Source organism: Molothrus ater, chromosome 22, assembly GCF_012460135.2.
Source record: "Molothrus ater isolate BHLD 08-10-18 breed brown headed cowbird chromosome 22, BPBGC_Mater_1.1, whole genome shotgun sequence".
Classification (NCBI taxonomy): domain Eukaryota; kingdom Metazoa; phylum Chordata; class Aves; order Passeriformes; family Icteridae; genus Molothrus; species Molothrus ater.
In genome coordinates this window covers 8,301,892-8,328,698 of record NC_050499.2, presented here as the reverse complement: position 1 = coordinate 8,328,698, position 26,807 = coordinate 8,301,892, and the positions used below count along the sequence as shown (strand labels likewise).

Sequence of the window (26,807 nt, the reverse complement as noted above, 5' to 3'; positions counted from 1 at the left end):
TTCCCTGGCAAGCAAAACTCACCATACCAGGTTACTGATGGCAGATTGCAGGAGCCACTTGGCATTGTCAAACCAGCCCGAGTTGCCACTGGTGCCAGCTTGGGTCTGGGAAACATCCTGCGTATTGCGGAATTTCAGGAGCCAGCCGGCCACTCTGGGCCACAGGCCCCTGAACACCAACCCTTTTCCTTTTGCCAAGCAGCCCTCAGGCTCTGTCTGTCACCCTCAAGCCCCCACTATGCCCCTCAGGCTCCGTCTGTCACCCTCAAGCCCCCCCCCATGCCCCTCAAGGCTCCTCTCAGCTGCCCCTCAGCTCCTGTGTGTCACCCTTAATCCCTCTCCTTTGCTCCTCAGCCCCCAGCTTCTCAGTGTCACCCTCCAGCTGCCCCTGCCACCCACTGTGCCCTCTCCCTGCTCTTCCCTCAGCTCCTAGCCTCTGCCACCCTCAAGCCCCCACAGTACCCCTCAGCCTCTGTCATGCCCTGAAAGGACCCTAAAAAAAGCCTATCAATTCCCTAAAAAAGCCCTAGTTTTCAAAGTGTCCTAAACCCCCCACAGAAACCTAAAAATAGCCTCAGAATACACTAAAAATACCCTACTTTTAAAATGCCCCTAAAACACCTCTAAAAATCCCCAAAGAACCTTTAAAAAAATCCTTAAAGAATCCTAAAAGAGCTCTAAGAATACCCCTTAAATCTTTAAAATGCCCTGATAAGACTCTAAAAAAAACCCTAAAAAATTCCCCCAAAAACCTTAGAAATACCCTAGTCCTAAAAAAAGTCCTCCATATACCCTCAATACTCCTCAAAAAGCCCTAAAAGCTTTTAAGCAGTCCTAAAAAAGCCCCAAGGATACCCAAAAACACCCCTAACAATTCCAATTACTACTAAGACAGCCCTTAAAACACCCTAAAAAGTTCTTTTAAAAGCCCTGAAAAAGCCCTAAATGTATCCTAAACATTCCCAGAGAATTCCTAAAAAACTCCTGCAAAAAATCCCCTAAAATATCCTTTAAAATCCCTGAAAAAACCGAAAAAAAACCCCTAAAAAACTGTTCAACTCCTACCTGTAACTCTGTGGCCTCCAAACATCATTTCTAATTGGGGTAACTGCCTGCACCCGCTGAGAGGGTTCTGGGGCTGTCCCACCATTAGGGTAATTGCCTGCACCTGCTGGGAGAGTCCTGGGGCTGTCCCACCATTACAGTTGCACCTGTACCCCAACCCTACCTGGCACCCTGTGTCCTTTGCACCCCTAACCCTCAGTGTCAGCTCTCGACCTGTCAACCCCCCCCTCTCCTCGCCCCCGCCCCATATTTGCCCCTCAGCCCGCAATGTCTGTGTGTCATCCCAAAGACCGTGTTAGGCCTCCCACATGCTGCTGTAGGGAATGACCGGTGGGCAGTGGAGGAAGTGAGGGATGAAATCCAGGGGCGACCTGGATTTCAGAACCCCAGCAGACGGCCACCCACTTAGCACCACAGGTACCTGAACGCCAACTCCAGCCTTTTTCCCTGGCAAACAAAACTCACCAGCCCAGGTTCCTGATGGCAGATTGCAGAAGCCACTTGGCACTGTCAAACTAGCCCGAGTTGGCACTGGTGCCAGCTTGGGTCTGGGAGGCATCCTGCACAGTGCAGAATTTCAGGAGCCAGCCGGCCACTCAGGGACAGGTTGGAGGGAAATACACAGCACTACACCAAGTATGACATCAGACTCAGGTTTTGATTTTCATGTGGTTTAATAAGTTAACAGATTCAGCCATTACACAGCAATAGAATTCTTCTTTGAGATTTACAAAGGTGCAAGAACTTCATTTAGTCATATGTAGTTTTATTTTCATTATTAGCTACACAGTTCCAATTCTTTCCCACCTGAACAATGTGGGGTCAAAATAATCCACCCAGACAGAAAGCATCAAAGTACAAAAGAGCACACACAAGGAAGGGTGTTAATTCAAATTCCGTGTGGGTATTTGGTCCAGTACCTTACAAAGCAAGGAAAGGTGATGTGAAGCAGTCATGCCTGTAGAAGGAGCTGTGAGATCACAAGCACACCTTTGCCAGAAGTTTGACCAATGCTGGGACTGTTACTCTACCCTGAGACTCACCGTGACCTTGCAGTAGGGGAGTTGGGATGGAGAGAACAATGCCGAAAGACCACAAACTACAACCCTCCAAACACTCAAGCATCTCCACGGCTACTCAGAAATTACTTCTCTGTAGGTTTAGCAAACAATGTCCCAAGAGAAACTACATCATTGCTTTAACAAGAACATTTGCCAGATGCCCAGTTCTAACCTAAAAATAGCACTTGCCTGTGGTTGGAAGAAGCTTTCATTACATTCCCCTTCACTGAACTTGCTCTCCAGGTAAGTAGTCTCCCCTTGCTCTTCCCCATTTCAGTCAAGCTGCCTAAAACCCCACCCTCAACTGCATAAGCTGCATGAGGGTGCTTGCAGGGGCAGGAATTGGACTTGCTTGCTCAGGTCTGCTCCTGTATAAGTCTGTGCAATAAATGGGTATGAATGCCACAGAAGCTGGTAAGGCCACTCTCCTGTCCCATCTATCGGCATTGTCGTCTTCAGTCACTTTGCACCACATACTCTATAATTAGAGTATGCTCTAATTATAAGCACGTGCAAATACACATCCATGCACCCAATTCCTCTGGCCTCAGACATCCGTCATGTTAAACCCTATGGCACCCTCAGAACACTGAGGTTTTGAGGTTCCCTTCATTTTTTCCTGTGTCTGCTTTCCACTGACTCAAGAGGATATCTCTCGTGGGCCAGCACCGAGGGCTTTGTGGATGATGAGACTCCTAAACAGCCTTGCCCCTAAGCATAGGGAGAAGATTTATCTAGACTGAAATATACTTACAAGCATAGTTACAGCTTTCAGCTAACGTAAATCTATTTTCTTCAGAGAAGTGAAAATACACAGGTAAATTCTAGTAAATCTGTTCAGCCAAAATAGGAAACTAACAAACAAAACCACAAACAAACAAGAAACCCCTTATAAACCAAAAAACCCTCCAAGCAAACCAAAACAAACAAAAACCCAAAATAATCTCAACAAAATGCCTACTTTGGCTTCATGTACAAGTCAAGTGTTCTGCTTGTGCAGCCAGTAGGAAAACACAGCATCTGGAAAGCAGGCCCTCATATGCAGGTTGAAGCCTCCACGCATTCAAGCCCACTGCTCTGCTGTTCCTTTTCCACCATATATTTGGTCAAGGACCAATTTCACAAGGTGCAAAAATCGAGCCTACCCTGAGACAACAATCTGCCAACTGCAGATCACTCGAGCTTAAAAATTTTGATGGTGGCCTGTGCCATTCATGGGGTTACTCTGTGGTCTCAAGCATTATGAAATGCCACAGAGCCCACAGCAGCACCAAGGCAAGGGCACAGGTATCTGGAAGAAGTTTAACAGGGAAAGTAGATTTCAAATAGCATTTCTTCTGTCTTAAAGCCAGAAACACAGAATACATTAAATACAAAAGAGGTTTCTTAAAGCAGCCATTCTGTGGGGGGAGATTCCTGGGAACTTCATCTTTGCAGCTTCTGGAGAGCCCTGTGTGACCTTCTCTTTCCATCTGAGAAAATTAGATAGACAAATTGTTTCTCACACCAATAACCACACCTCCACCACGAGGTGAATTCATTACCATTTATGCCTTTGAGGAACCAGGAACCCGTGCTCTTAAAGTCAGGATTAAAAAAAAACGGCACCTACTCTCTGGGGGATGAAAACATCTTTGCGGGCCAGAAAGAAAGCCTTGCTCAGATAAGAAGAGGAAAGATCAACACGTTTAATGAGGAGAGTATCAGAACCAAAAAATTTCCATTGGACACAGCAGACCCATACCCTGCTATCCCCTCTGTTCCTCAAACAGTACTTTTGACAAACACCATGAAAACCAGTCTGGACTTACAGAGAACATTCAAAAGAAGACAAAAGGTTACAATAGCACTCCTATGCTGTACAACTTTGAGAAGCAACAAAATGTCAGAAAAATACATCTCTTCTAGGAAACACAAGCAGATGTAGGACCTAATATTTGAAGATGTGCTCTGCCAGCACTTGACAACATCCCTTTCCTTTGCAAGCCGTTTAACCAGATACTGATTTGCAGCACAATTTACTGCCAATGGTAAAAAAACACTGCTAAAAATTCAAAAACTGTATCTCCACTGCAAGTCACTGGCAGGCATAGCCTGGAGCCAACAAACCAGGAACAAAACAGGAAAGCCACAGATGTATGACAGGAACTGCCCATTTAACATAGCTAGAAAGGGTCCCCAAGGCCAGTGAGTAGCTGGAGCTTCTGTTTAACTCCCTTTCCTATCACCTCCTCCTACAAGCCGGACCAAAATATGCTGGTCAAGAATCTAGGTATGTGTTTCTCAGACAGAAACCTTGCCTTTTCTGCCTCCAGTCTACAGTGACAAGGACAACGTTGGCAAGCCCTCACAGTCCTCCTTTGTGTACATGAGCCTCAGATCCCTGATTCCGAAGAACGGTGAACGGTGTTCACCTCCAGCCGCTCTACACCAAGACAGCTCAAGCTCTTACAGTTTAAAGAAAAGAACACAGGACTAGCAAATGAGACTCATGGTAGGTCCTTGACTAACCTACAACTGAAATGCCATAGGATCTTCTGCTCAAACCAGCATTTCTAGTGCAAGGCTTCACAGTCTCCTGCCAGAGAAGTGGTGCTGTCTGGATTCAAATCTTCATGGTTTAGTACCTTGACATGGTGTCCTAATGAATAAATAAAATCCAAAAACCAAACTCCGAGACTTTGAGAACAAGGGTGTGTCAGACCGCATGTGACAGCACCACACGGCACCAACCCAGCAAAAGAAGGTGATGTGAAATCGGTGGCTGGATTGCTATAGGCAAGCTACAGATGGCCAAGTTCTAATGGCACTGTAGTGCAAACCAGTCACTGACATCAAGGAAAATCATTCTCAGCGAGAAACAGCGAGTTCTCTGGCATCCATAGTGCATGGAAGTCCAAACAAAGCCACAGTGCCATGTGGACAAGGAACAAAGAAACAAAGGATAAAAGACATGACAGAGTTTGAGAACAACAAAGACTCACAGACCAAAACAGATGTAGAGATTCCTGGTCAGCCAGCTGAACCAATACGATTTTTCAGATTCATACATGCCCAATCATGTGAGGAATCAGCAGGAAAAACAGCCAGGAGTCCCTCCTGCTAGCACACACAGGCACTTTCAGTTACAACCCTTGGAAACTCTGGCCTTCCCCACCTGTACAAATTCGCAAGAAACAGCCACCTGTAAATCCTTTTGCTGCAGCACACCAAACACGTTCTGGTCCTTGGAAATGGCACACGGTAGCAGTATCAGCAAGTCAGGGTTTGTCCTTTCAAGAAACACATTTAACCTGCGCCATCAAGAGAACTGCTTTTTCGGTTGGCAGCATCCTGTACAAGGAAGGGCAGCAGACACTACCACAGGAGATACTCTGATGGAAGAGCAGAACTAGAGAATCCAGTCAGGCCTGGGAAATAGCTCTTCCATGAGGTTTTTTCTCCCCTCTGTCCTACCTCCTTAGCTCAACAACCCACAGGATAGCAGGAGGTGTCTCTCAAACCAGGCATGTTGACAGGACATGAGTGTATCTCCAAAGAGCATTGTTATGTGCTATCTGAAGGAAACTTCTGGGAATATAATAGATAAAATGTGTATGGGCCAGGAGACCGGACAACTGTTTCTCTAGAAGGACAGTCTCCTCCTGCACAGGGATTTTATTTTCCCCTGCACACTTCTCCCTCTCTGCAAGTACCTGCTGCAGAAATGTCCTCTGTTTGAACAGAGGGGACCGTGTTTGCGAGAAGAAAGGAAATACCAAATACAATCCAGAAAGATTCCCTCTACTAAAGGAAACCCATCAGTGACAATATGTAAACTCTTGCCTCTTTCTGCCATGTGCAAGCCCCTTCAGGCTCCCCATTAGACTGCCCTTCACTACATTCCTTGCCTTATTCCTTGCCATCCATCCCCAGCATGGTGCCAGTCCTTGGCATGAGAACCATGACAGCACGAGACTGGACACTCGGCAGGTCTGGAAGACAGCCTGGCAGCCCTTTGGCAACATCCCCAATAACCCCCAAGAGTAAGGGATCTGCTCATACAATAGCTGGTGTGTGCATTCAGTACATGCCCTTCCCTGTTCAAGAACACAGATGTGGAAGGAGCGTTGTGTCACGGGGTGGCTGCACAGGGTGGCAGAACCGACAGCACTGACCGGGCATTCTTGCGAAGGCTCGGGCTTCTATGAAAACTTATACAGTAGTTAAAACTTCCTTCTTCTTAGTGACTTCTTCCTTCACCAACAGAGCACAGAAAACAGGGGTTCCTCAGAGCTGTCTGAACCAGACACTGTTCCAATGGCAGAGCCAGATGGAGGACCACAACTCTGACAGCTGACAGCTGTCTTCTGAGAGCTCACAGCTCAGGAACACATCACCCCGCAGCACACCTCAAGTTACAGCCTCTGCACCAAGCACAAGCAATAGCAGTGTTTAGATCATCAGTGACTGCATCATTCTCTGTCACTAGAAGACCTGAATGAGGCTACATCTCACACTTCTTGGCCCTGTAGCTAACCCAGTAGTTTCTTGATTTTAACTCTGAAGGTTGCCACTTGAGAGACCTGCCCCTCGTTTCCATGAGGCACCTGATGACACACACGGAGTCATTTCTGCAGTTCCTGGAACCCCCAGCGGGATTAGCATGCCACCTGGATTTTCTGGGAGAGCACAGTAGGGTGCAACAAGCAGAGAAGGCTAAGCCAAGGCAGCCAAACAACCTAAGTCCCGGGTTTGCCACCTCCGCTCCCCAAACGGCATAAAGCACTGGGGTGTCTTCCCTCAGCCAAGGTTGGAAAGAACTGGACTGCAAGTCACAGATACCATGGAGTGGGAAGACAAGAGACTAGAAAACAATCTCTGAGAAATCTTTCCAATGGGCTTCTCCCTCCTTCAGTTTTCACCAGCTGATGTGTTGTCACTACCTTTGGGTTTGGATTTAGACTTGAAGGAGAAGCGTTTGATGAGGCGGTGAGAGAAGCTACCAGTTTTCTTTCTGGTGGTGGAGTTGGCAGTGACATTGGACAAGTCATCGTGTGACTGGCTCAGGCCTGCTTCCTTCTGCTTGCTCCTTCTCCGGAAGATGAGCTTGGTACCGCTCCGAAGAAAGCTAACTGCAGAGACAAGAAGGAGACAGAAACCATGGTAGTGTCTTGCACTGGCAAGTTTCAGGGACAGTAACACACCCAGCCATTTTCAGATATACAGCAATTCTCTTCCACACTGAGAGGCAGACGTACACAGGTTGGCTAATCCCAGCTTCCCAAGGCAAAGTCTCAGTTCACGATAGACTGCAACACCAACAAGCTGCCTCACTAAACATTCCATCCCATCTCCCCTCTGCAGAAAATTCCTTTTACACAATATCCTCCTCTCAGTGGAAGCGTGCAGCATTTCAAATGACAACCAAGACTCACATGAATGGAAAACAAGTGAGATCATCTGAACCTGAAGACCCTGAGAGGAACATACAAGACGGAAAAGGCCTCTCAGATCAGCCTGTCTCAAGGGCACAGGGGTTAACTTTGTCACCTAGCGCCTGGAACAACTGCCTGCGTTTTCATGATGTGCCCAGTCTAGAGGCAAGTAATGCCAATGGCTCCTTATGACTCCCACAAGCAGGAGAAGGTGGAGATGCCAATTGCTTTCAACCTCAAATGGATCAGAAAGACAAGATACAAAACCTGCAGGCCATATAACACTACAATGGTATTTCCTACAGAGGGGGTTTGCTTTCCATTTTCCCTCTGTTCCCCACCCACCAGCTCTCTTGGGAATCTGGGTCACACATCCTTCTACCCACTGACATTCCAAAAAGGGGCCTCCGCAGCCCAAATCATACCTAGCTGTAACAGGGTACAACTCCCGAAAATTTGTTCCACTCTAATAGTCTGAGTAATCAAGATTTTGATTTGCATTTCTTTACATAAGTCGGTAGCAGAAAAATCCAAGGTGCACTATCCACCTGACAAATGTGTGGAAAGGCCAGGACAGCAGCTAGGTCGGGGCAGCCCACTCCATCATTTAAAATAAGTGAGTTTGTGTGAGCATCTTACATTACGACGGGTCAGAGGCACTAGCTGCTTCGATACTAACAGAGAAAGAAGGAGGGCAATCAAGGCCAATACAATCTACATTGCTGGGCGGCCTCCATGTCCACACCACAGGTGGCCAAATTCAGAGGATGAATCATTATTTATGGGCATGTGCCCAATTTGTGGACCTGGAGACCAGGGAGAGAAAAGGGGTTTTCTATAATACACAGGCTGTACAGGGTTCCCATCTAAGAGAGCACAGAAACTTGAAAGGCTACAGGAATCAGACACCTACAAATGAAGGCCTTTCAAGTCACTTCAGTGGAAAAACCACAAGACAAAAGCAGGCTCCTCCCAGCTCCATCAGAAGCTGCTCTTTGCTATGCTAAAAGGTGGCTGCAGACCCCATGCTTGGGTGGGGAATCTGGATGTCACTCTGTCCTCACGTACAGCTAATGTTACGGGCTCATGTTAGCTACCCTACCTAACAGTTCATGCTTACCTTTGTGATCTTTCAAGCTCCTTGTCTCAAGGGCTCCTGTGGAGCCAGTTTCAGACTCAACATCTTCCACGGATGGTCTTTCAGAGACATCTGATCGCGTTGTCTCATCCAGCTCCTGACTGTCCCTTTGACCCGATGGCAACGCTTCCAGTGGCCGTGACAATTCAGTAAAATCGTGCATCTGGTCAGCTGTGCTGTCTGCCTCAGAGTCCCCATACGCTGTGGCCTCCAGGGATGCAGCATAACCCAGAGAAAGTGCCATTTCGTCTTGAGCAATAGGTACCTGAAGGGGGGGTTAGAGGGGCAGACAGACATGAACACAGGATCAAAAGAATTCCATTCATCTGCCTACTTCCATCTATACCTACATATGGGTGGCCCAGTTCAGATCATCAGTGCTAGATGGCACCAATGGACAATTGTCACTCTTTGGCTGAAAGGTACTGGAATGTGGCCGATTACAAGGCATTCTGCTGCACATCCCTTACTCCCGCAGCAAAGTTCAGGGAGAACTTACATTCTCCACCAGGTTCAAAACCAGTTATGGCAACCACATCCCTTTCTGCAGCTGCCTGCTGTGAACTCCCACTGGCAGCTGCCCTGCAGACTGGCAAGGAACCTTTTAATGCTCACTGGGAAGCAGCTAAAGGTTTCTGATGAGCCAGTCATCCATGCTGGAGCCTTCCCACACCGGTCCCTACAGGACAGGTTAGTTTCACACACGCATCCCTAGAAGCAACCTCCCAGACTGGAAATGCAGCTCCTAACTACCAGAGACCTTGGACACTCCTGAGATGATCAGTGTACTACGTTTCGTTGGTGTCTTCTTGGTGGTCTTGTTATTCGTCTCAGTTAGCTGCCTGATTGCCGTCTCAGCCACCGGATCCAAGCCATTGGGCAAACGGCTATCCCCTGAGCACGAGAAAAATACCAATGCTTGGAGAAGCAACCTTCAGCAGAGGCAAAAGGTCGCTTTCTGACTGCAATGCTTGCGATAGGCAACTTACATGCACACGAATGCAGTTTCCCCACCCAAAGTCTATGAGAGACTTGTCCAAATAAACAAAATGAAGGAAGCTCTGCATAGGTAGCTCTTGGCTTTTTCAGGTACCTGAAAAGTTTCATTTCCCACCAGGCATATCATTAAAATACACCTCCCCTTCCCCCCGCCACTCAACAAAGACTTCCAAAGACTCCCAATAGTTTGCTTTGGCAGCAAACTGTCAAAAGAGGTGCAGTGCTCTGTTCTAGACACAATCAGAGCCCCAAGTGCAGGGTGAGCAAAGTTGTTTGGGTCCGGATAGCCTGGAAAGTACTCGTCAAGCAAGGAAACACAAGAAAACTCATAGTCCCTGACTGGAGAGTCAAAGGGGAATGTCTTTTACCTGCCCACACACCACCACCACCACCACCAGCCTTCTGCCCCCACCTTCACTCAGGCACTTGGACATTCTCTGAAGCAGAAAATGCAAGCAAGTTCAGAGAACCGCACTCAGATTGCCACTTTCTAAAACAGGCTAAGGAACACAGTTATTTCAGTAAGAGCCTCAAATTTCCAAGCACTTACGGCTACTGCTGGGCAAGTGGCCGTGAGGGCGGCCAGTCTCCAAGAGCACTGTTGTCTTTTCAGTCACTTCCACTTTGGAAGGCGACCTCGATGGTGAATCTTCACAGCAAAAGAGATACCAAGATACCAGTAAATGGAGATGAAGCTTACACTACTACATTATCATATTGTGCCCCCTACACAACCCCCAAAAGCCTCAAGCGAGCATTTGGAGAGTCTGCAAGGCAGCTCTGTAAGGCTTTGTGGCAGTAAGAAGCCCGCTGGGAAAAAAATCAGAATCACTGAATGGTTTGGGTTGGAAGGGACCTTAAAACCACTTAGTTCCAACCAGACTGCCATTAGACGAGGTTGCTCCAAGCCCCATTCAGCCTGCTCTTGAACACTTCCAGAGACAGGGCATCTACAGCTTTCCTGGGCAACCTGTGCCAGTTGGGCAACTCAGCACCCTCAGAGGGATAAATTTCTTCCAAATGGCTAATATAAATCTACCCTCGTTCAGCTTAAAGCCATTCCCCTTGCCTTACCACTGCATGCCCTTGTAAAAAAATCACTCTTCAGCCTTCCTGCAAGCCCCCTTTTAGGTACTGGAAGGCTGCTTGCTGTAATGTCTCCCCAGAGCCTTCTCCACTCTGGCCTAAACAGCTTCAAACTCTCTCAGCCTTTCTTCACAGGGAGGTGTTCCAGGTACATGACCAACTTAGAGGTCCTCCTCTGGATGCACTCCAACAGGTCCATGTCTTTCATGTGCTGGGGGGCTGCAAGGCTGGACACAGTACTCAAGGCGGAGTCTCACAAGAGCAGAGCAGAGGGGGAGAATCACCTCTCTTGGCCTGCTGGCCACGCTTCCTTTGATGCAGCCCAGGATATGGTTGCCTTTCTGGGCTGCAAGTCCTGTGAAGCTGACGCACAGCAATACTTCATTCCTGTAATTTCCTAGCCCCGCCTCTTGGAACATCCAGCACCACATTCACCAGGATGCCAGATCACAAGCAGCAACAACCCCTAGTAACATGCTTTTGGCTCCACAATCAGTATGTTCAGCCTAACTCTTAGCAGTGAAGAAACTAGAGAAAGCATGGCTAAACACTTAGCCTGACATCATGCACAGGTTACGTGGTGGCATATGCATTAGACCTCCCACCACCAAAAGGGTGTGTGAAAGGCTCATCCCTCCCTCACCTCCTCCAGACACAGAACTGCAATTCTCTACCCTAGGGCTACACAAGAGTTTCCAACGAAGACGCTAGGGGAACAGCATGGACGCCCGTGTTCTGACCCACACACCAAAAGCAATACATAAAGCGTGAGCCTGCCATATCCAGGTGTGATGGCTAAACAGTTTTGCTACTGCCTTCATGAGCAGCCATGGGAATAATTGCAGCTAAATCTGTGCTGCCATAGGAGCCACCTGTACAATAAACCTGCTGCTGTACAGTCTCACCCAGTTTGCAGTCTGCCTTGGGCCGGGACTGAATTGTGGTGACAGTAGTCACAATGGTGCCGTCAGGCATGATGGTCCGGTCCATCTCCACCTTCTTAGTGGGGGTGATGCTGGTTCTCAGAGATGTAGCATGTGGAGCATTCAGAGATGCAGGAGACTCCTGGTACAGCAGCTATAAGCAGTAAAGCACTGATCAGAGAGGCACTCTTCTTCCCAGATGGAAAGGCAGGCATGTTTGGGCAACAAAAGTTGCGGCTCTGGGCACCAAGGAGTCATTCCCAGTACAGCATAAGTTCAACAGCGAGAGGCTCAGGGACCAAGGGTCAGGTGACATCCACCCCTCCATGGCACAAGGGTCTGCTAGCCCTCTGTGCCAAGCTCAGGCCCAAACATGCGTGTCTCCAGCTAGAGGCTCACATTATGAACTCTTCCAGAGCATGCATGTATGCACAGCTTGTGGGGTCATGAGCTCACCTCCAATGCAATGGTAGCTTCAGCTGTCAGTGACTGTCCAGCTCCCGGGGCCAGTGAGCAGACCTGTCTCCCAGATGGCTGCTTGTCCAAAGAATCTATCAAAAGTGTGGCATATGCCAGCAGCACATCTGCAAGAAGGAAGAGCAAAAATGAAACACTTCACATGACCTCAGCACCTCAGACATCTCCAAGGTAATCCCTGCTTTTGGGAAGCAGCACAATAGGCCAACACAGCACATTGCCACAACTCCACTAACTCCCAAGTTCAAGAGGGAGAAGGGGCAAGCAATGCTCCTCCGCTCCTCTTTAACAATTCAGGAATCAACTCCCTTAAAAAGATGACCACTGTGTGGCCTCCATCAAAAATAGATGCTGTACTAGGTCCCCGACTGAGTACAAAAGAACTGTTAAGAGCCTTATGCAAAGCTCTCCTAATACAGGAGGCAAAATCCTGCATGCTTCTGCCTGCTTCAGAATGCAGACACGCAGGCCACAGGAACCTCCTGATTCAAGGTCAGACCCATACCATTTTGGCAAGAAGAACAAAATGAGTTACTTCCCAGAGTCACAGAAGCTCACATAAAGCTAAATATGAAAAATCCTTTGCAGAACTCATCACACGTACCAATAGAGAACTACCATGAGCTAAAGCACAGGGAGTCCCTTAGGCATTTTTGCCTCCCAGTCTTAAAACCCATCTTAGGGTTGTTCGTACTCACTTCCCCCTCCATCACTGCTCCTCAGCACCTGTAGTTTCAGTTCTTTGCTTCTAGGTCCCAACTCCCTGTTGAAACCGAAGACGGGCTGGTGTTAGGCAATCTTTTCTAAAGTGGCCACGGAGCAAACAACCTCATTCTGCATCTTCCCTCCCTCAAATCTCACATGCCTCATCACCCTCTCTAAAGTTTCAGTAGCAAGCACTACCATGGAGGACATGACTAGAGTACCAAATGACAAAAATGAGAATTCTGGTTTGCATGCCCTGCAGAGCTGTGTAGGCTGACAGTGGAAGTTGAGAGGGCAATGCCTCTGAAAGGCTGTTTATGCTACAGCCCTATTGCACCTGCTGCGCCTACATTTAGCGCTTCTGCCCACCCAGTTAAAACACAGAGTGTCCAGAGAAGCGAGAAATATGTATGCAAGCTGGGGCCAAATGCCCCAATCAGCAGTCCAGCACAGGGGCAGCATAAACAGATGTTGCCCTGTGGCACAGGCTTCATCTCTGCACCGTGCACATCACTTACTGCAGCATGGTAATGATACCAGACACCGTGCCGGTCCACCTACACTGCTCCAGCCAGAAAGAGAGCAAACACTTACAGAAAGAACTCATCATTCCACTCCATCTCTCCGGCAGCACCGACACTGCCACCTATCACTGGCCTCGTCCACTTCTGCTGCGGGGGGCTGTCTAGCTCTGCCACGCAGCGTATCTCCCCAACTCCTGCAAGAGAGACAGAGGGCACATGTGCACTCGTCAACAAGAGGCAGTGGTTCGTCACACACACACCCCTCTTTTCCATTCAAACCTACCCAAAACATCCACTCGCTCCAATCGCGCCACCTGCACGCTTGCCCCTGTGGATCAGCAATGTTTTCACGCTTACCTCCCTTTCCCTGGCAGCCCAAGTTCAGCACTCGAAGATTCCGGAGCAACAGCTTAGAAACCAGAGGGGCTGCTGCTACTCTGGACGGGGACTCTCGAGTCAACTTATTGCTGGGTATCTGAGGAATGATGAGAGCAAGACCATTACCTTTATCATTCACTCACCAGCAGACACCAGCAAGAGGCATCGTCCTTGTATCTATTAAGTAGCTCCTCACACCAACACAGGGGAATACCCGCAAAGCCATCAAGAGATGCTGCAGGTTTCCCAGGCTATTGACGTCCAGTGGGCCCTAATGTTATTTCAGATGGGAAGTTTAGGGCAGACAGAGAAGGAGACAGGCAAGAACAAGCTTGCTGGCTACTGGACAGTCAACTGACGATGACAAACCATGGGCCATTCCACGTCTGCAAATGCTGGCTTGGAGAGAGCCCTCATGTTCAGAGCAAGAGCAAACGCCAAAAAGAGATGCACCTCAGGCAGTCCAGCTCCACAAGTACATGACCAACAATCAGCATTCAAGAAAAAAGGTGGAAGCCCTTGGGAGCAATTTCTAATTATCCCTAAGCGCCACACTGCAGTACCCAAACCCCTGTGATAGTGCAGGCCAGGATTCGGCTGTTGCCCAGAAGCAAAACTCAACCCTTGGATTCCTGCCTGAGCCTCAGCCCTCAGAATTGTCTTGGGGCCTGTGTTTGGGGCACAAGAATGACACGAGAAGAGTGACTTACCGCACTGGCTACTGCGGTACAGGCCACCAAATTCACCATCATGGCTGGCTTCGTGCTGACAATGGTATCCTCGACCAGATCCTTTATAGTGGACAAATCTGCTCTCCCTTCATCCTTCTCTCCGTAAATCAAGGGGAAATGCAGGAATGTCATTAAAAAATGGACACATTTACAGCTTACAGCTCCACCTGCCTCTCAAGCCTCTAATATGCTACACAGTCATTCTCCCAGTAATAACCTCCCAAACACTCTTCCCATATTCCATCCTCGCTCTCCTCAGAGCTTAAAGCTTCTGCGTAGCAGCTGCAGGCAAATGCAAGCTTTCTAAATGAGACAAACTAAGCCTCTACTTCTGAAGTTTATCTGGTGTAAATTTTTACAATACAGATTTTATAGTTTGTCACATGCTGACCACCTCAGGAGATGGTACCACCACACTTTTGGGAAAACAGCCGAATTCCTAGGACTTCTCAGTATAAAGTAACAAAAGTGTCAACAGAACAACAAATCAGCCAATCTATCTGGATCACAGAAGTGCAAGCACACCCACATTCTGCTCATTAAACCTCTAACCCAGGGATTCCCCACATTAATCTCTTAATTTTAATGAATCCCTTCAAAAAAACCTAATCAAACTTAACCAACACAACAACAACAAACACCACCTCACACAAAGAAAGAGCGGCAACCCAGCTCATTTTGCAGTTCTACATGTGACGACAGCAGGAGGAACCAACATAGACAGAAAGCCTTCAACAGATACTGGTGCCACTTCAGCCCTCTTGAGGATGCTGCTTTGACACAGTTGAGCTAGTACTGATTCCAGGATGAAAGAATCCTCTCCACTGCCCTAGAGGGGCATGGCATTGAGCTGCCAACCCTTCTCCTCCACAGCAGCCCACCTTCTAGCTGTTTCTGCTCCTTCCTCCCTTCCTCCCCTCACAGTCAGCCTCCCATTGTTAGCCACTCACCTCAGGAAGCCCAAGTCGTGGAAGAACAAAAAGGTCCAAGTCTGGTCTGTCTTTGAATGTCCATGACACCAGGAGACCCTCATTCTGTATCTCCTCCAAGTGGATCTCCACCTGGCCCAGAACAAATATCCATGGTTGGAACTAGTTTCTGCTTACATTAGGTGATTTTTGCCCCATTCCAAATTTAGCAATTGAAAGGCCCTCACATCAGTGCAACAGTAAAAAACAGAACATAGGAACGGCAAGTGCTCCAGGCCTACAGGATGAAGCAGCTGCAGAAGCTCCATGGCGAGATCTGGCTTCCACACTGCAACTGGATGCCCAGGCACCACCAGAGGGAAAAAATATCAATTTTTTCTTTTACTGAAGAAAAAGCCTGCAGAGTACTATCCAAAAGTGCCCAACTGGGCACCAACACATAGGATATTTACTGAGTTACATCACTTAGGCATTGCCAAACGTAAACGCAACCATTTATAAGTTAGCAATGCATCTCTACAAGATGATCCCCCGGTTGAAGACCCACCTGGGTCACCAAAAGTCTGTAACAACAAACTAGAATATACACCATCCTGTGGTTTAGCTGAAGTTAAGAATTTGCACACCCACGTACCCATAAAAGCATCACTAATGTGACAGATAGAGGCAGAACCACACACGAACGGAACTGAACTGAGAGCCCTACTAAAAACTGGGTAATAGAATTCAGTATAGTTCTCAATTACGAGGTTGACATTTACTGACAACACAGAAGGTCATCGGACAAAAGCAACATATATGAGACACAGTGGCCACGTAAGTAACCAACAAGAGGTGTGCCAGAATAGACAGGGCACAGGGCACAATTGGGAACACAGTACTTGAAGTATTCCAAAAAACAGGTAGGCGTGTGGTAATCTAACCTGCATTTCATAAAACAGCAGCAGCAAGACCTCAATTAGAATACTATATGCAACTCCTTTACACGAACAATCAACCCAAAACTCCACCAGGTGCAGACAAGGAGACCTAGAAAATGCCAATGAGTAGGGGAGCAATTGGATGAGACGTGAAAAAGGGGACCTTTCAGAAATGAAAAGCAACTGCAGTTGCTGCCCATAACTAGACGGGCAGCAGGCACAGTACATGCTAAAGAGAGAGAGGAGCTCTCTGGAGCTCTGGATTTCTGGAGATGACCACAGAACAGAGGTACAAAATCAAACTGGAATAACCTGATAAAAGTATGCTGAAAATTGTAATGAAGCTTCTGAGAGCAAAAAGGTTCAAGAACAAGCTTCAAACTGTCTGCGACAGCATGGGATTAGCTTCTGCTACCACTGAGTTACTTCTAATTTTGCCATGCCTATTTTTTCTTTTTCTTTTTTTTTTTTTTGTGCACATATGAGCACACTACCTCCAAGCAAGACACCATCTCCAGCATCATGTCCTTCATCATGATGGAAACAAAACCACATTCCAAAGAATCAAATCCAGCCAGAAAGTAACTATGGAGTTACCACCCATTGTGATTTCAGAGCTTCTTTGCTGGAATAAGCATCTCGTGATATCCAACACACAGAAAAAGCTGCACCGTGCTCTTGTGAACGTAATGAGGGGAACTGACAAGCAAACTACTCCTCACCATTGATTTCTTTTTCTCACCCACTACCAGGACACTATACTTTTACATAGCCTTTCCCCTCCCATACCTTTCCCCTTCCACTATGCCACAAGGGGAATTGAATTCTCTGAACTTCTCACTTCTTAAATACCCACTTGAAAGCAGTATATAGGATGCTGCCACGTCTCAAAACTCTCTGGAATTTCTTGCAGCTATGTTTCATAGCCAAAATCTGCATATGAAGACTCAGAAAACAAGACTTGGCATACAGATGGGGAATATTTGATACCTCACCAAATGTTAGTGACAACACACTGCTTCTCCCAGCCCAGTGAGGCCTTTATTTGCACTTTGAATCAGGTCCTCCTTCCTCGATCAGCGTGGGACTAGATGGAGGAGGGAGGTCAATGTTTAACTTCTTGTAATCCCTACCTGAGCCTGCAGCACAGCCAAAGTGACATGATACGTGTCCACAGAAACAGCAACTGGGGACTGCTGAGTAACAGAGACAGGGAATTTCACAGCTTCAGCTGACAGATGGCACCACAGCACCTAAAAAGAAATGGAAAAGATGAGTTTATATCCCGGCAAGAGGCTGCTGTGTTATTCTCACCAAGTTCAAAGCTGCAAACCTGCAACTTCAGACCCTGTGCTGTGACAAGAGCAATCCTCCACTCACCACAGTAGAACCCTGATGTTTGGGTTCAGCCTTCACACATCCCAGCTCCACCAACATATCTTCTCTCACAGAGCTCGCTCGTGCACAGCTCCAGAGCCTCCAAACAGGAGACAGGCCTCCAAATTCCTCCAAACAGACCTCACCCAAAACCTCCCTGGTTCCACCATCTCCATCAGAAAGGCCTCAGCAGTCTCTGCAGAACACACCATCACACCAAACTGCACAGTTTAGAACAGCAAAGCCTTACCATGCTGTGGTCTGACAGTCCCTTGCATGTCACACAACTTATATTGGCAGCTTGTGGTAACTGAGGACCCTCTTCAAATGTGATCTGCACTGAACTCTGCAAAGAGAAAACTGTTAGTTGCCAGTAGTCAGAGCCACCCTGATAGTTCCAAAGAGGATGAATGATGTGGGGTCCCAGAGACACTCCAGCCAGCATCCAGAACTATCGCACACTGTAATTCTACCCGCCTCAACTTGTCTATACAGAGAAAGGAAACAAGGTGTCCAGTTGAAGCTTGAATTCACAGATACGAGCACCTCCAGGAAAGTCCAAATCTCATCCAGAATCTCACATAAGCAAAGTCCTCCAGGATAACTCCCACACCCCGCTTCAGAAAACAGCTTTTAGACCCAGCAACTCACTGAGGCAATGCTGCTCCAGACAAGGAGCAGCTGCAGCAGGAACTGAAGTGGGGCCTTCTGGGGCCTGCATGCCAATTCAGCCACTGGCTAATCTTCCCTTTACAGGAGTCCTGAATTCTAGAACTTATACATTCGGGTCATTTTGTGATAATCTGAGTAATTCAACACATGACAGAAAAGCACAGCATATCAGATATGGGCAACTGGCAACACTCTGACTATTGCATTGTGATAAGAGGGGCACGGAAGCAGAGGGTGAGTTTCTACAGGGGAAGCAGGGGAGCACTATACCTTAAGTGGGGGAAGGCACTTCACGTTGAATCCAGCCTAGAATTTGTCACTAATTCAGAAAGGGAGATACTTTTCCTATCTTGCTGGAAAACTCAAACACAAGTTTGCATTATGTTCTTCAGGACTTTAACTGCTTTTTATTCAAGTATGTCAGCTTCCTGCTAATCTTTTTTAGCACCTGATTTTCCTACACAACTTAACAGAAAGGAAACCCTTTCCCACTTATACGATAAAAAAAAAAAAAGGATATTGCAATAGACTTTGGACTGCTTTGGACCACAGTTTCTGTAGGCATTAAGTCCCTACTTCCCTGCCTTTTGCAGGCAACACAAGCTATAATGGAATTATTTCCATATAGAATCATCAAGGCATACTCTCCTTCATGAACTTCAAAACTGCAGATAATACAATGGCAATACCGGGAGATTAATGAAAATAAATACCAGAAAATTTCGAAGAGATTGCTGTGGAAAATCAGCGACTACAGAATTGCCTCAACCCGCGTTAAACGACGCGTGGTAACGCACTCCGCCCTTTCCGTGCTCGCACACCGCAGCGTGCTCCCACGCAGGCCGAACTGAGCCGTCCGCAAGGTGCCTAACGGCTCCTCCGGCCGGAGCGCCGTGGGGGGAACGGCTGTCCCGGCACCCGCGAACAAAGAGCAGGCGGGTCGGCCCGCCTCACCTCGCTGCCGCTGCCCGCGCTCCCCCGCTCGTGCCCTGCCGTACCCCGTGCCGGCGCGCCTGGCTGTTGAGAGCTCGCACCCAAGTTCGCTGCCACTGCTCCCGTAGGGACCTCAGGGCGAGAAGGGCCGCGAGCAGCGCCCGGGCCCCGGCCTCCTCCCCCGCCGCTCCGCGACGCCGTAGTGCTCGCAGGGCCGTGGACCGCCAGTACTGGAGCAGCCAGGCCGCCACGGTGAGCAGCGAGGCGGCGAAGAGCAGCACCAGCGCAGCCCAGCCCAGGTCGGGCCCCATGGCACAGAGCGCGGGGCTCACGGCAGCGCGGCGGGCATGGCGGGCGGGCCGCGGCGCTGCCCTGCTCGCGGCACCGGGTGCACGTGGCCCCGCCGCACCCCCGCGGCACCGCACGCGCACCCGCCGCCGCCTCTTTCCTTCCGGCGCGGCGGAGCGCGCGCGCCCCCCGCGGCCCGGCGGCGCCGCCCGAGCCGCGGCGCACACCCCGCCCGCTGCTCCGCCCCGGGCCTGCGGGCAGGCCGTGGTACCCGGTCTGAAGGGCCCGGAAAACTCACGGCTGCTGCCGCGAGTCTTCTCTTCTGGGGGAATGAAATAGGAGTACAGCCGCAATCTGAAAGCTCAAGTCCCCACCGGCTTTCCGAGTTTCGATTAGCGACGCTTTTCTTCTTCACGTCACGTTCTTTTCTGATGGGGGTCACTACACCGTTCCCACCAGGCACGCAGGACACAGCAGCACCGCAGAACCTTTCCGTTCGTCTGCTCGCGATTGTGCCACTCTCGCCGTAGAGGGCAAGTAACACGAGTTTTAATCACCTCCCGACAGTCCCAACCCAAAGTAGCAGCGGCCTCTGGCCAGACAGGCTCCCCTGCACCTCTGTGCTGTGCTTTCCTCCCCGGCAGTACCGTGTGCCCGCCTCAAAGTTTGATTTAAAGTTTACAAAATCACTTTTGTATATATGCAACAGACAGCAGAGCAGAGGTGGCCTCTCAACACAGCAGCAGCTCCTTAGGTGGCCATAAAGCCATCAGAAAAATCAGATAAAGCCATCAGAAACCATTTCAGGTTGCCATACAGCTGCAGGGTACGTAAAAGTTCTTCTTACTGCTACCGGACTTTCTGCTGCGTCTCCCCCTCTGCTCATCGACTGACACCTGAACAAACAGAACAGTGAATGGACGCTGAGCCTATACTGCCTTCCCCTCCCCAGCCCCCAAAAATGCCCCGAGGGCCCATCAGCAGTTACAGATTTCCTGACAATCAAAAATCTCCAGTAAGGTATTTTACTGAATTTTCCCGACATCTGAGGAAACACGTGGGGAAACGAACCCAACGGCCGCTCACTTTTCCGATCTCGCGCATTCTGCACCCCGGTAACACGGCTCGCCACCCCGCCGGCCGGCGGTGACTGCGCTGGCCGGGGCTCGCCCGCAAGCGCGGCTTCCCAGACCTGGGCAAAAGGCGGTTCCGGCTGGGAGGCGGCGGAACGGTCCCGGCTGCCCGCCCTCCACTGGGGCTCACTCACATCCCGCATGGGAGGAAGTGACGTACCTATGAATCGGGGGCGGGGGGCAAGGTGGCCATGGCGGTTGTGGGCATTGCGGGGCGGAGTCCGTGACTGGGCCGTTCCCGGGCGAGTGCTGCTCCCGGCGCAGAGTTTCGGAGAAACCTCGCGGAGGAGGAGAAGCACCGCGAACCTTAGCACCGGGGACAGGCCCCTCCATACACCCTCAGCGCGGCGGAAACCGCTACTGATCCCGGCCGTCGTGCAAGCAGAGCTCCGTGCCGGCAGGAGGCTCATGCCAGGGCCAAAGATGGCGCCCCCGCCCCCGATAGACCGCGAAGGCCCCGCGCATCCGGCGCCGCCCGCGTAACGCTCGGCCGGGGAAGGCGGTGGGCAGCGCCCCCGCCCGGCCTCGCTCCGCGCCCTTGGCAGGGGCAGCGCCCGCCGCGGCCATGGCGGCCTGGCCCGCTGTGCCCCTCCTCATCAACCTCGGCGGGTCGCTGCTGGGCTTCGCGGCCACGCTCACGCTGATTCCGGCCTTCACGGACCACTTCCTCGCCGCGCGGCTCTTCGGGGAGGACCTCAACAAGACCTCAAGGCGGCCTGTGTGAGTAGCGCTGCCCCAGGGAGCTGCCCCGCGGGGCCGGCCCAGGCACGGCTGACTCCCCCCGCTCTACCTTCCAGCCCCGAAGCACAGGGCGTGATCAGCGGTGCCGTGTTCCTGATCATCCTCTTCTGCTTCATCCCCGTGCCCTTCCTGAGATGTTTTGTGGAGGAGCAGTGCGCGGCCTTTCCTCACGACGAGGTGAGGCTCGTCTAGTGCTGCAAGCGTGGCAGGCAGGGGCAGGGAGTGGCCACCGGTGACCGGGGTCCTGTTCTCTGTCCTGCAGTTCGTGGAGCTCATCGGTTCGCTCCTTGCCATCTGCTGCATGATTTTCCTGGGCTTTGCAGATGATGTTCTGAACCTGCGCTGGCGCCACAAGTTGCTTCTTCCTACCATGGCTTCCCTCCCACTGCTCATGGTTTACTTCACCAACTTTGGGAACACGACCATTGTGGTGCCTAAGCCCTTCCGGGTGCTGCTGGGCATGCACTTGGACCTGGGTAAGTTATGAATCACCAGAAGCTGTCATCCATGTGGCAAGGGATCACATGAAGCACTTCTTACTGCAGAGGGAGCAGAATAAGGATTTGCTTAAGTAACCAGTAAGAGAGTGGCAGTCCACCCACTAAACATAAGGCTGGAAAGAACATCCAGAAACCCGGCACACCTTCAGGTGTGCATAGACAGACACCAATCATTTTCCCATGATCTTGGTAATACAGCTGAGTAGTGGGGCACACAGCACATGGCTGATAACACCAGGATGTTAGAAAGACAGAAACAGCACTACAGCTGGCCACCATGTCACAGCAGTTTGTCACAGTCACACTACATGTAGACATGACAGCCAGCTCGTAAGAGAGGAAGCAATCTTATTGGTAAGCTACCACTATCAAAACTCACTGAGATTGTTAGGTAGTAGGTTGTTGTATAAAGCAAGAAGTGAGAGCTTCAGTGAATTGGTCTAGGGCCTGCTTTGCCTCCAAATACTGATGCATTTGGCTTGCTCTGCTCTGCAGGTATCCTCTACTACGTGTACATGGGTATGCTAGCAGTGTTCTGCACTAATGCCATCAACATTCTTGCTGGAATTAATGGAATTGAAGCAGGACAGTCGCTGGTGATAGCTGCTTCCATTATCATATTCAATATTGTAGAGCTAAACGGTAAGGAAAATAACAAACATTTGTGGGTACAAAAAGCAAAGGGAGATTGAATTCTCGATTTCAGTAGCTGGTATTACTAAAAATGAACCAGTCTTGTCTTATCACAAACACATGTTTTTCTTTTTTCTATAGGGGATTATCGAGATGATCACATTTTTTCTCTCTACTTCATGATTCCCTTTTTTTTTACCACACTGGGCCTATTTTACTACAACTGGTAAGAGGATAGACATTCAGAATTTGTTTGGAAGCATCCTTTCCCTCTACTTTCTCCCTTTTTGAACGAACAAAACCACTTAACCACCTCCAGGTGTGGAATGCTGGAGTGTAGAGAGGCTTCTTGCCAGAACCAAGAACACAAAGCATGGATTGTTTTGTATTAAAACAATTGTGGTCACACCGGCTCACCCAAACATGCAGAATACACTGTCTCCTGTGCCTCACTGGCTGGCTTTTCGTACAATATTCTCTGCAAGTCAGGTGGTGGGTCCCAGTCCTGCAATTCTTAGAATAAATACCTACAATTCTTTTTAATGTGTAGATCTGCTGCAGATCTCCATTGGACCCTGACCCACAATGTGGGCACACATTCACTGGTTATAAATAGTCACTTTTGAGGCAATAGCAGTCATGTCAGACCTTTCCTTTTCTGCTCCATGGATTGCAGGTACCCATCTCGAGTGTTCGTTGGGGATACCTTCTGCTACTTTGCTGGCATGACCTTTGCTGTGGTGGGGATCTTGGGACACTTCAGCAAAACAATGCTGCTTTTTTTTATCCCACAAGTACTCAACTTCCTCTATTCATTGCCTCAACTCTTCCACGTCATTCCTTGTCCCCGTCACCGGCTACCGAGGTAATGTACCAAGTGACCTATAGTGGCACTACAGGTTGTGTCTTTTACCCCCAACACCAGCTGAGAAAGGCGGTGGAAGGTGTTCTTTTTAAAAGCCGTCAAAGTATGCTTTCTCTTGAAAAGACAGAAGCTCACTCTGCCAGCTACAGTCAGATCATACAGTAGAGGTTTCTCAAAGAAGTGCACTTTTCTGACCAGCCCACCACCCCTCAGATACAGAATGATTTTTAACAAGGTTAGAACATGATGATTCCAACCTACAAGATCGAGAGAAATTGACACAGGCTCCTTTTAATACTGTGGCAGTGGGATCTGCTAAGATTTCATAGTAGCAAGCATTCTATAGAACTATGCCACATCAGCAGCTCTCTCTGCAGATGTTAGAGTCTTCGGTTTTATTCCTTAAACTACACAGCATATATTGGGGGTGCAATGGGAAGGAGTCTTCTCTGCCCCACTTGAGGGGCTAGATACCAGCAGCTGTTTTTAAGTGCATCAGGTTATTCCTGTTTCTTCCACCACTGGATTTCTTTCTCAGCTGTGGATTCAAGTCTGCTTACAAAGTGATCTATCTCCTTGTTGCATCTGGACTAAATTTTAAATGTTTCTTTTAGGCTTAATCCTAGTACAGGGAAGTTGGAGATGAGCTACTCCAAATTCAAAACTAAGAACCTCTCTGCCCTGGGAACAAGCATTCTGAAGGTAATTTGTGGAAAACATTCAAAATTCAGATGCATTTTGAGGCAGTCATCAAGTGAAAGAGAAACAGGGTGGGAGAAAATGTAGAACTTCAGGGTTCAGTAGTTACTGCCTGGCTCAAATCTGGAAGAAAGTCTGTTACCATCCCTCCCAGTCACTTGATTGTGTTAAAAATCAGTCTTTCAGAATAACTACACATAGAAGTACCCCAGGACCATCATGAGTCTGTCCTGTCTTTTCAGTAAGACCACAACCAGGATTTCAGGGCTGGTGCAGCAAAAGGGGTCTTGAGCAAGACTAGCCAGTGAACACCAAACATACCTGGTGAAATAGCGTCCAATATTTCTTTCCTCAGGTAGTCAAGATCTTGCACATAGTAGATGTGAGGAGTGGAACAGATGAAGATGGCGAATACACTGAATGCAATAATATGACACTTATTAATTTTGTCATAAAGCTGATCGGACCCACCCACGAGCGAAATCTCACTCTTCTGTTGCTACTCATTCAGGTCAGACAAAGGGTTCCTCCAGTTGAAAGATTTACTCTGCAATAGAAACAGATCCAAGTCAGTCTCAAGAGCTTTAAGGGGAAAGGGGAAAGTAAAATATAGTGCTCTTCACACAAAGTGCAGTTGAGCTGTGGAGCTTGAGGAGAATAAGAGGTTCACACACTTCAAGGGGGGAAGAAATCCACACACACCTCCCTGCTCAATTGAGAGCTTATAAAAAAAGTCAGAAGGTTAGCTTAAGAAGATTCCCAAGGCACGAGTCATTGGTTGCAAGAAAAACATGAGCGCAGCAGAGTGCCTTGCCTTATCACTCTGACTCAAGACAGCCTTTTGGTATGTTCCTGCTTTTCAGTAATACCAAATAACAGTCTCAGAGTTGTTGCCGGCAAGTGGACTTGCATAAGGATGGCATGTGGCTCAGCAGTCTCTCAGTCTGAGGGGCATGCAGGAGCATTTTGAAGCCACTTGGAGTATAAGGATATGCTTCACAGATCCTGCCACTACCTCTATTCAGCATCTGAATTCTCGAGCATAGTGTAGTAAAAACACCGCTTTTTGAAAGGCCAGCATTGGTTAACTGCCCACAATAAAATCCTTCTTTTCATCTTCAGATTTAAGATAAGGGATTCTTACTAGGAAAGAGACACCTAGCCAGAGTCTGATTTGAGAGGAAGAGCTTGCAAGGAAAGCCCGTTGAGGGCTTAGGCAGATGACATCAGGGATGGGAGAAGACAGGAAGTAGATAGCGCTTATCTTGATCCCAGTCACAGCAGAGAAGTCCTGACAGCACCTTATTGTAAGGATACTGAATTTCAGCTTTGACATAAGGTATTTTCCATTACAAACCATGGGGTTTATGTTAAAATAACATAAAATTTATGTTAAAATTCCTTAAGGGGGAAGGAGTTATTCCCAAACTCTTATCTCATGCACATGTTCTTAAAATATTACTGCGTACAGGCACAATGAAAAATCTCCCACTGATGCCTAAAATCATCAGAGGAAGAAACAATGTCTTTGGATAGACTTCTGCGACTTCCCGTACCTAAAAAAAGTAGCCTTTAGTTGCTGTTTTATGAAATGAGGCATGCTGGAAAGCTTAGCAAATCCATTTGGAAAGGAGGAATCTTACAGCCTGTAAACCATTTGACAGTATAATGTTTCTGTTATGTGTCTGATTTTTACCTAGGTCCTTGGCAGCACGATTGCATTTTCGATCCGGTACCAACTAGTGCGCTTGTTTTATGATGTCTGACTGGACTGTCAGGAGCAAGGGAAAGAGTTCTACCTGCCAGTCCGTTTTATCCAGTTGCTTGACCAACTGATGATTCAACTGATGTTGCTCCCGCCCTCTGGGAACCTCAGAATACCTGTCAAAACACAAGCAACTGCTTTGCGTGGGCTAGTTTTGAACCAAGATGTTCTTTGTGCACCAATGGCTTTTGTCCAATTCTGTGATAGAAAAGATTCACTGCTACTTGGACATCATTGTTACTAGGAATACTTTTTAGAGGGGAAGCAAATGACAGCACTTAGGGAAAGTGGGAAAGGTGGAATCTCTATACATCTAACAAAGACATTACTGTTCACCAAGAGAGAAAACAGCAACTTTAATTTCTGTGAGCGGAATAAGTAAACCAGACTCCATTCCTGGCTTCTCCAATCCTGTTTTCGGTCCATGGACATAGAATGACATGTTATAACCCATACTCAAAACTCAGAGTGCTCCAAGAATAAAATAATTCATGGTACCCTTTCCCCTGCAGTGGTTTGCCTTGACAACATTGATATGCAGTGAAACTAGGTTGTATGATCCATCTCTAGCTTTCTACCCTGTTAGGCAGCTGATCATTTCTGCAGTGGACACTCCCTTTTTTTATGGCTACTGGGAATGTTCCTGCTGATGAGCTTTTAATTCTGAATACCTTTATCATCTGCCTTCCTCCCTGGAAGAGGGCATGCCTGAAACAAACTAGCAGAATAAGGATCACCATGTCCTTGTTTTAACAGGGCATCAATAAGATCCTTTTATTAATGCGGAACTAAAACTGCTGACTGCCAGTCCCTTTTCTTCAAATACATATAATTATTTATAGAGCAGT

At 48.5% G+C, this 26,807-nt stretch overlaps 2 protein-coding genes across 8 annotated transcripts; one reads left to right on the top strand and one right to left on the bottom strand.

Moving 5' to 3' along the window:
• Window positions 1-1,720: 1,720 nt before the first annotated feature.
• Window positions 1,721-20,908, bottom strand: C2CD2L (C2CD2 like). Of its 6 annotated transcripts, none has more exons than XM_036397633.1 (14): window positions 20,816-20,908; window positions 17,981-18,076; window positions 17,487-17,606; window positions 15,455-15,565; window positions 14,484-14,600; window positions 13,753-13,870; window positions 13,466-13,589; window positions 12,865-12,929; window positions 12,146-12,273; window positions 11,672-11,843; window positions 10,231-10,329; window positions 9,442-9,575; window positions 8,664-8,946; window positions 1,721-7,240 (listed from the first exon to the last, which is right to left on the bottom strand). In XM_036397633.1, exons 1-14 carry the CDS (start codon window positions 20,897-20,899, stop codon window positions 7,020-7,022), a joined length of 1,872 nt encoding a protein of 623 aa, XP_036253526.1. In that variant the 5' UTR covers window positions 20,900-20,908; the 3' UTR covers window positions 1,721-7,019. The 6 variants fall into 6 exon arrangements, with proteins under 6 accessions (XP_036253526.1, XP_036253529.1, XP_036253528.1 ...); XM_036397636.1 differs by lacking the exon at window positions 20,816-20,908 and adding an exon at window positions 20,710-20,805; XM_036397635.1 differs by lacking the exon at window positions 20,816-20,908 and adding an exon at window positions 20,695-20,798.
• A 42-nt stretch (window positions 20,909-20,950) lies between these two features.
• On the top strand, window positions 20,951-26,461 carry DPAGT1 (dolichyl-phosphate N-acetylglucosaminephosphotransferase 1). Of its 2 annotated transcripts, XM_036397637.2 has the most exons (9): window positions 20,955-21,476; window positions 21,554-21,674; window positions 21,760-21,973; window positions 22,493-22,639; window positions 22,772-22,856; window positions 23,307-23,495; window positions 24,110-24,197; window positions 24,550-24,705; window positions 25,895-26,461. In XM_036397637.2, the coding sequence occupies exons 1-9, from the start codon at window positions 21,322-21,324 to the stop codon at window positions 25,958-25,960; spliced, it is 1,221 nt and encodes a 406-aa protein (XP_036253530.1). In that variant the 5' UTR covers window positions 20,955-21,321; the 3' UTR covers window positions 25,961-26,461. The 2 variants fall into 2 exon arrangements, with proteins under 2 accessions (XP_036253531.1, XP_036253530.1); XM_036397638.2 differs by lacking the exon at window positions 24,550-24,705 and having other exon boundaries at window positions 20,951-21,476.
• The last annotated feature ends 346 nt before the right edge of the window (window positions 26,462-26,807 follow it).

What these genes read in the sequence shown, in the direction of transcription:
- C2CD2L (XM_036397630.1), bottom strand. Translation starts at nt 19,646, where the DNA reads ATGGGGCCCGACCTGGGCTGGGCTGCGCTGGTGCTGCTCTTCGCCGCC. An exon ending in GCCAGGCGCGCCGGCACGGG is followed by an intron (nt 18,077 to 19,400) that starts GTACGGCAGGGC and finishes TTCTCTTTGCAG; the next exon opens with AGTTCAGTGCAGATCACATT. An exon ending in TCATCTCAGGAGTGTCCAAG is followed by an intron (nt 8,947 to 9,441) that starts GTCTCTGGTAGT and finishes CCCCCCCTTCAG; the next exon opens with GTACCTATTGCTCAAGACGA.
- DPAGT1 (XM_036397637.2), top strand. Translation starts at nt 21,322, where the DNA reads ATGGCGGCCTGGCCCGCTGTGCCCCTCCTCATCAACCTCGGCGGGTCG. An exon ending in CGGCCTTTCCTCACGACGAG is followed by an intron (nt 21,675 to 21,759) that starts GTGAGGCTCGTC and finishes TCTGTCCTGCAG; the next exon opens with TTCGTGGAGCTCATCGGTTC. An exon ending in CAATATTGTAGAGCTAAACG is followed by an intron (nt 22,640 to 22,771) that starts GTAAGGAAAATA and finishes TTTTTTCTATAG; the next exon opens with GGGATTATCGAGATGATCAC.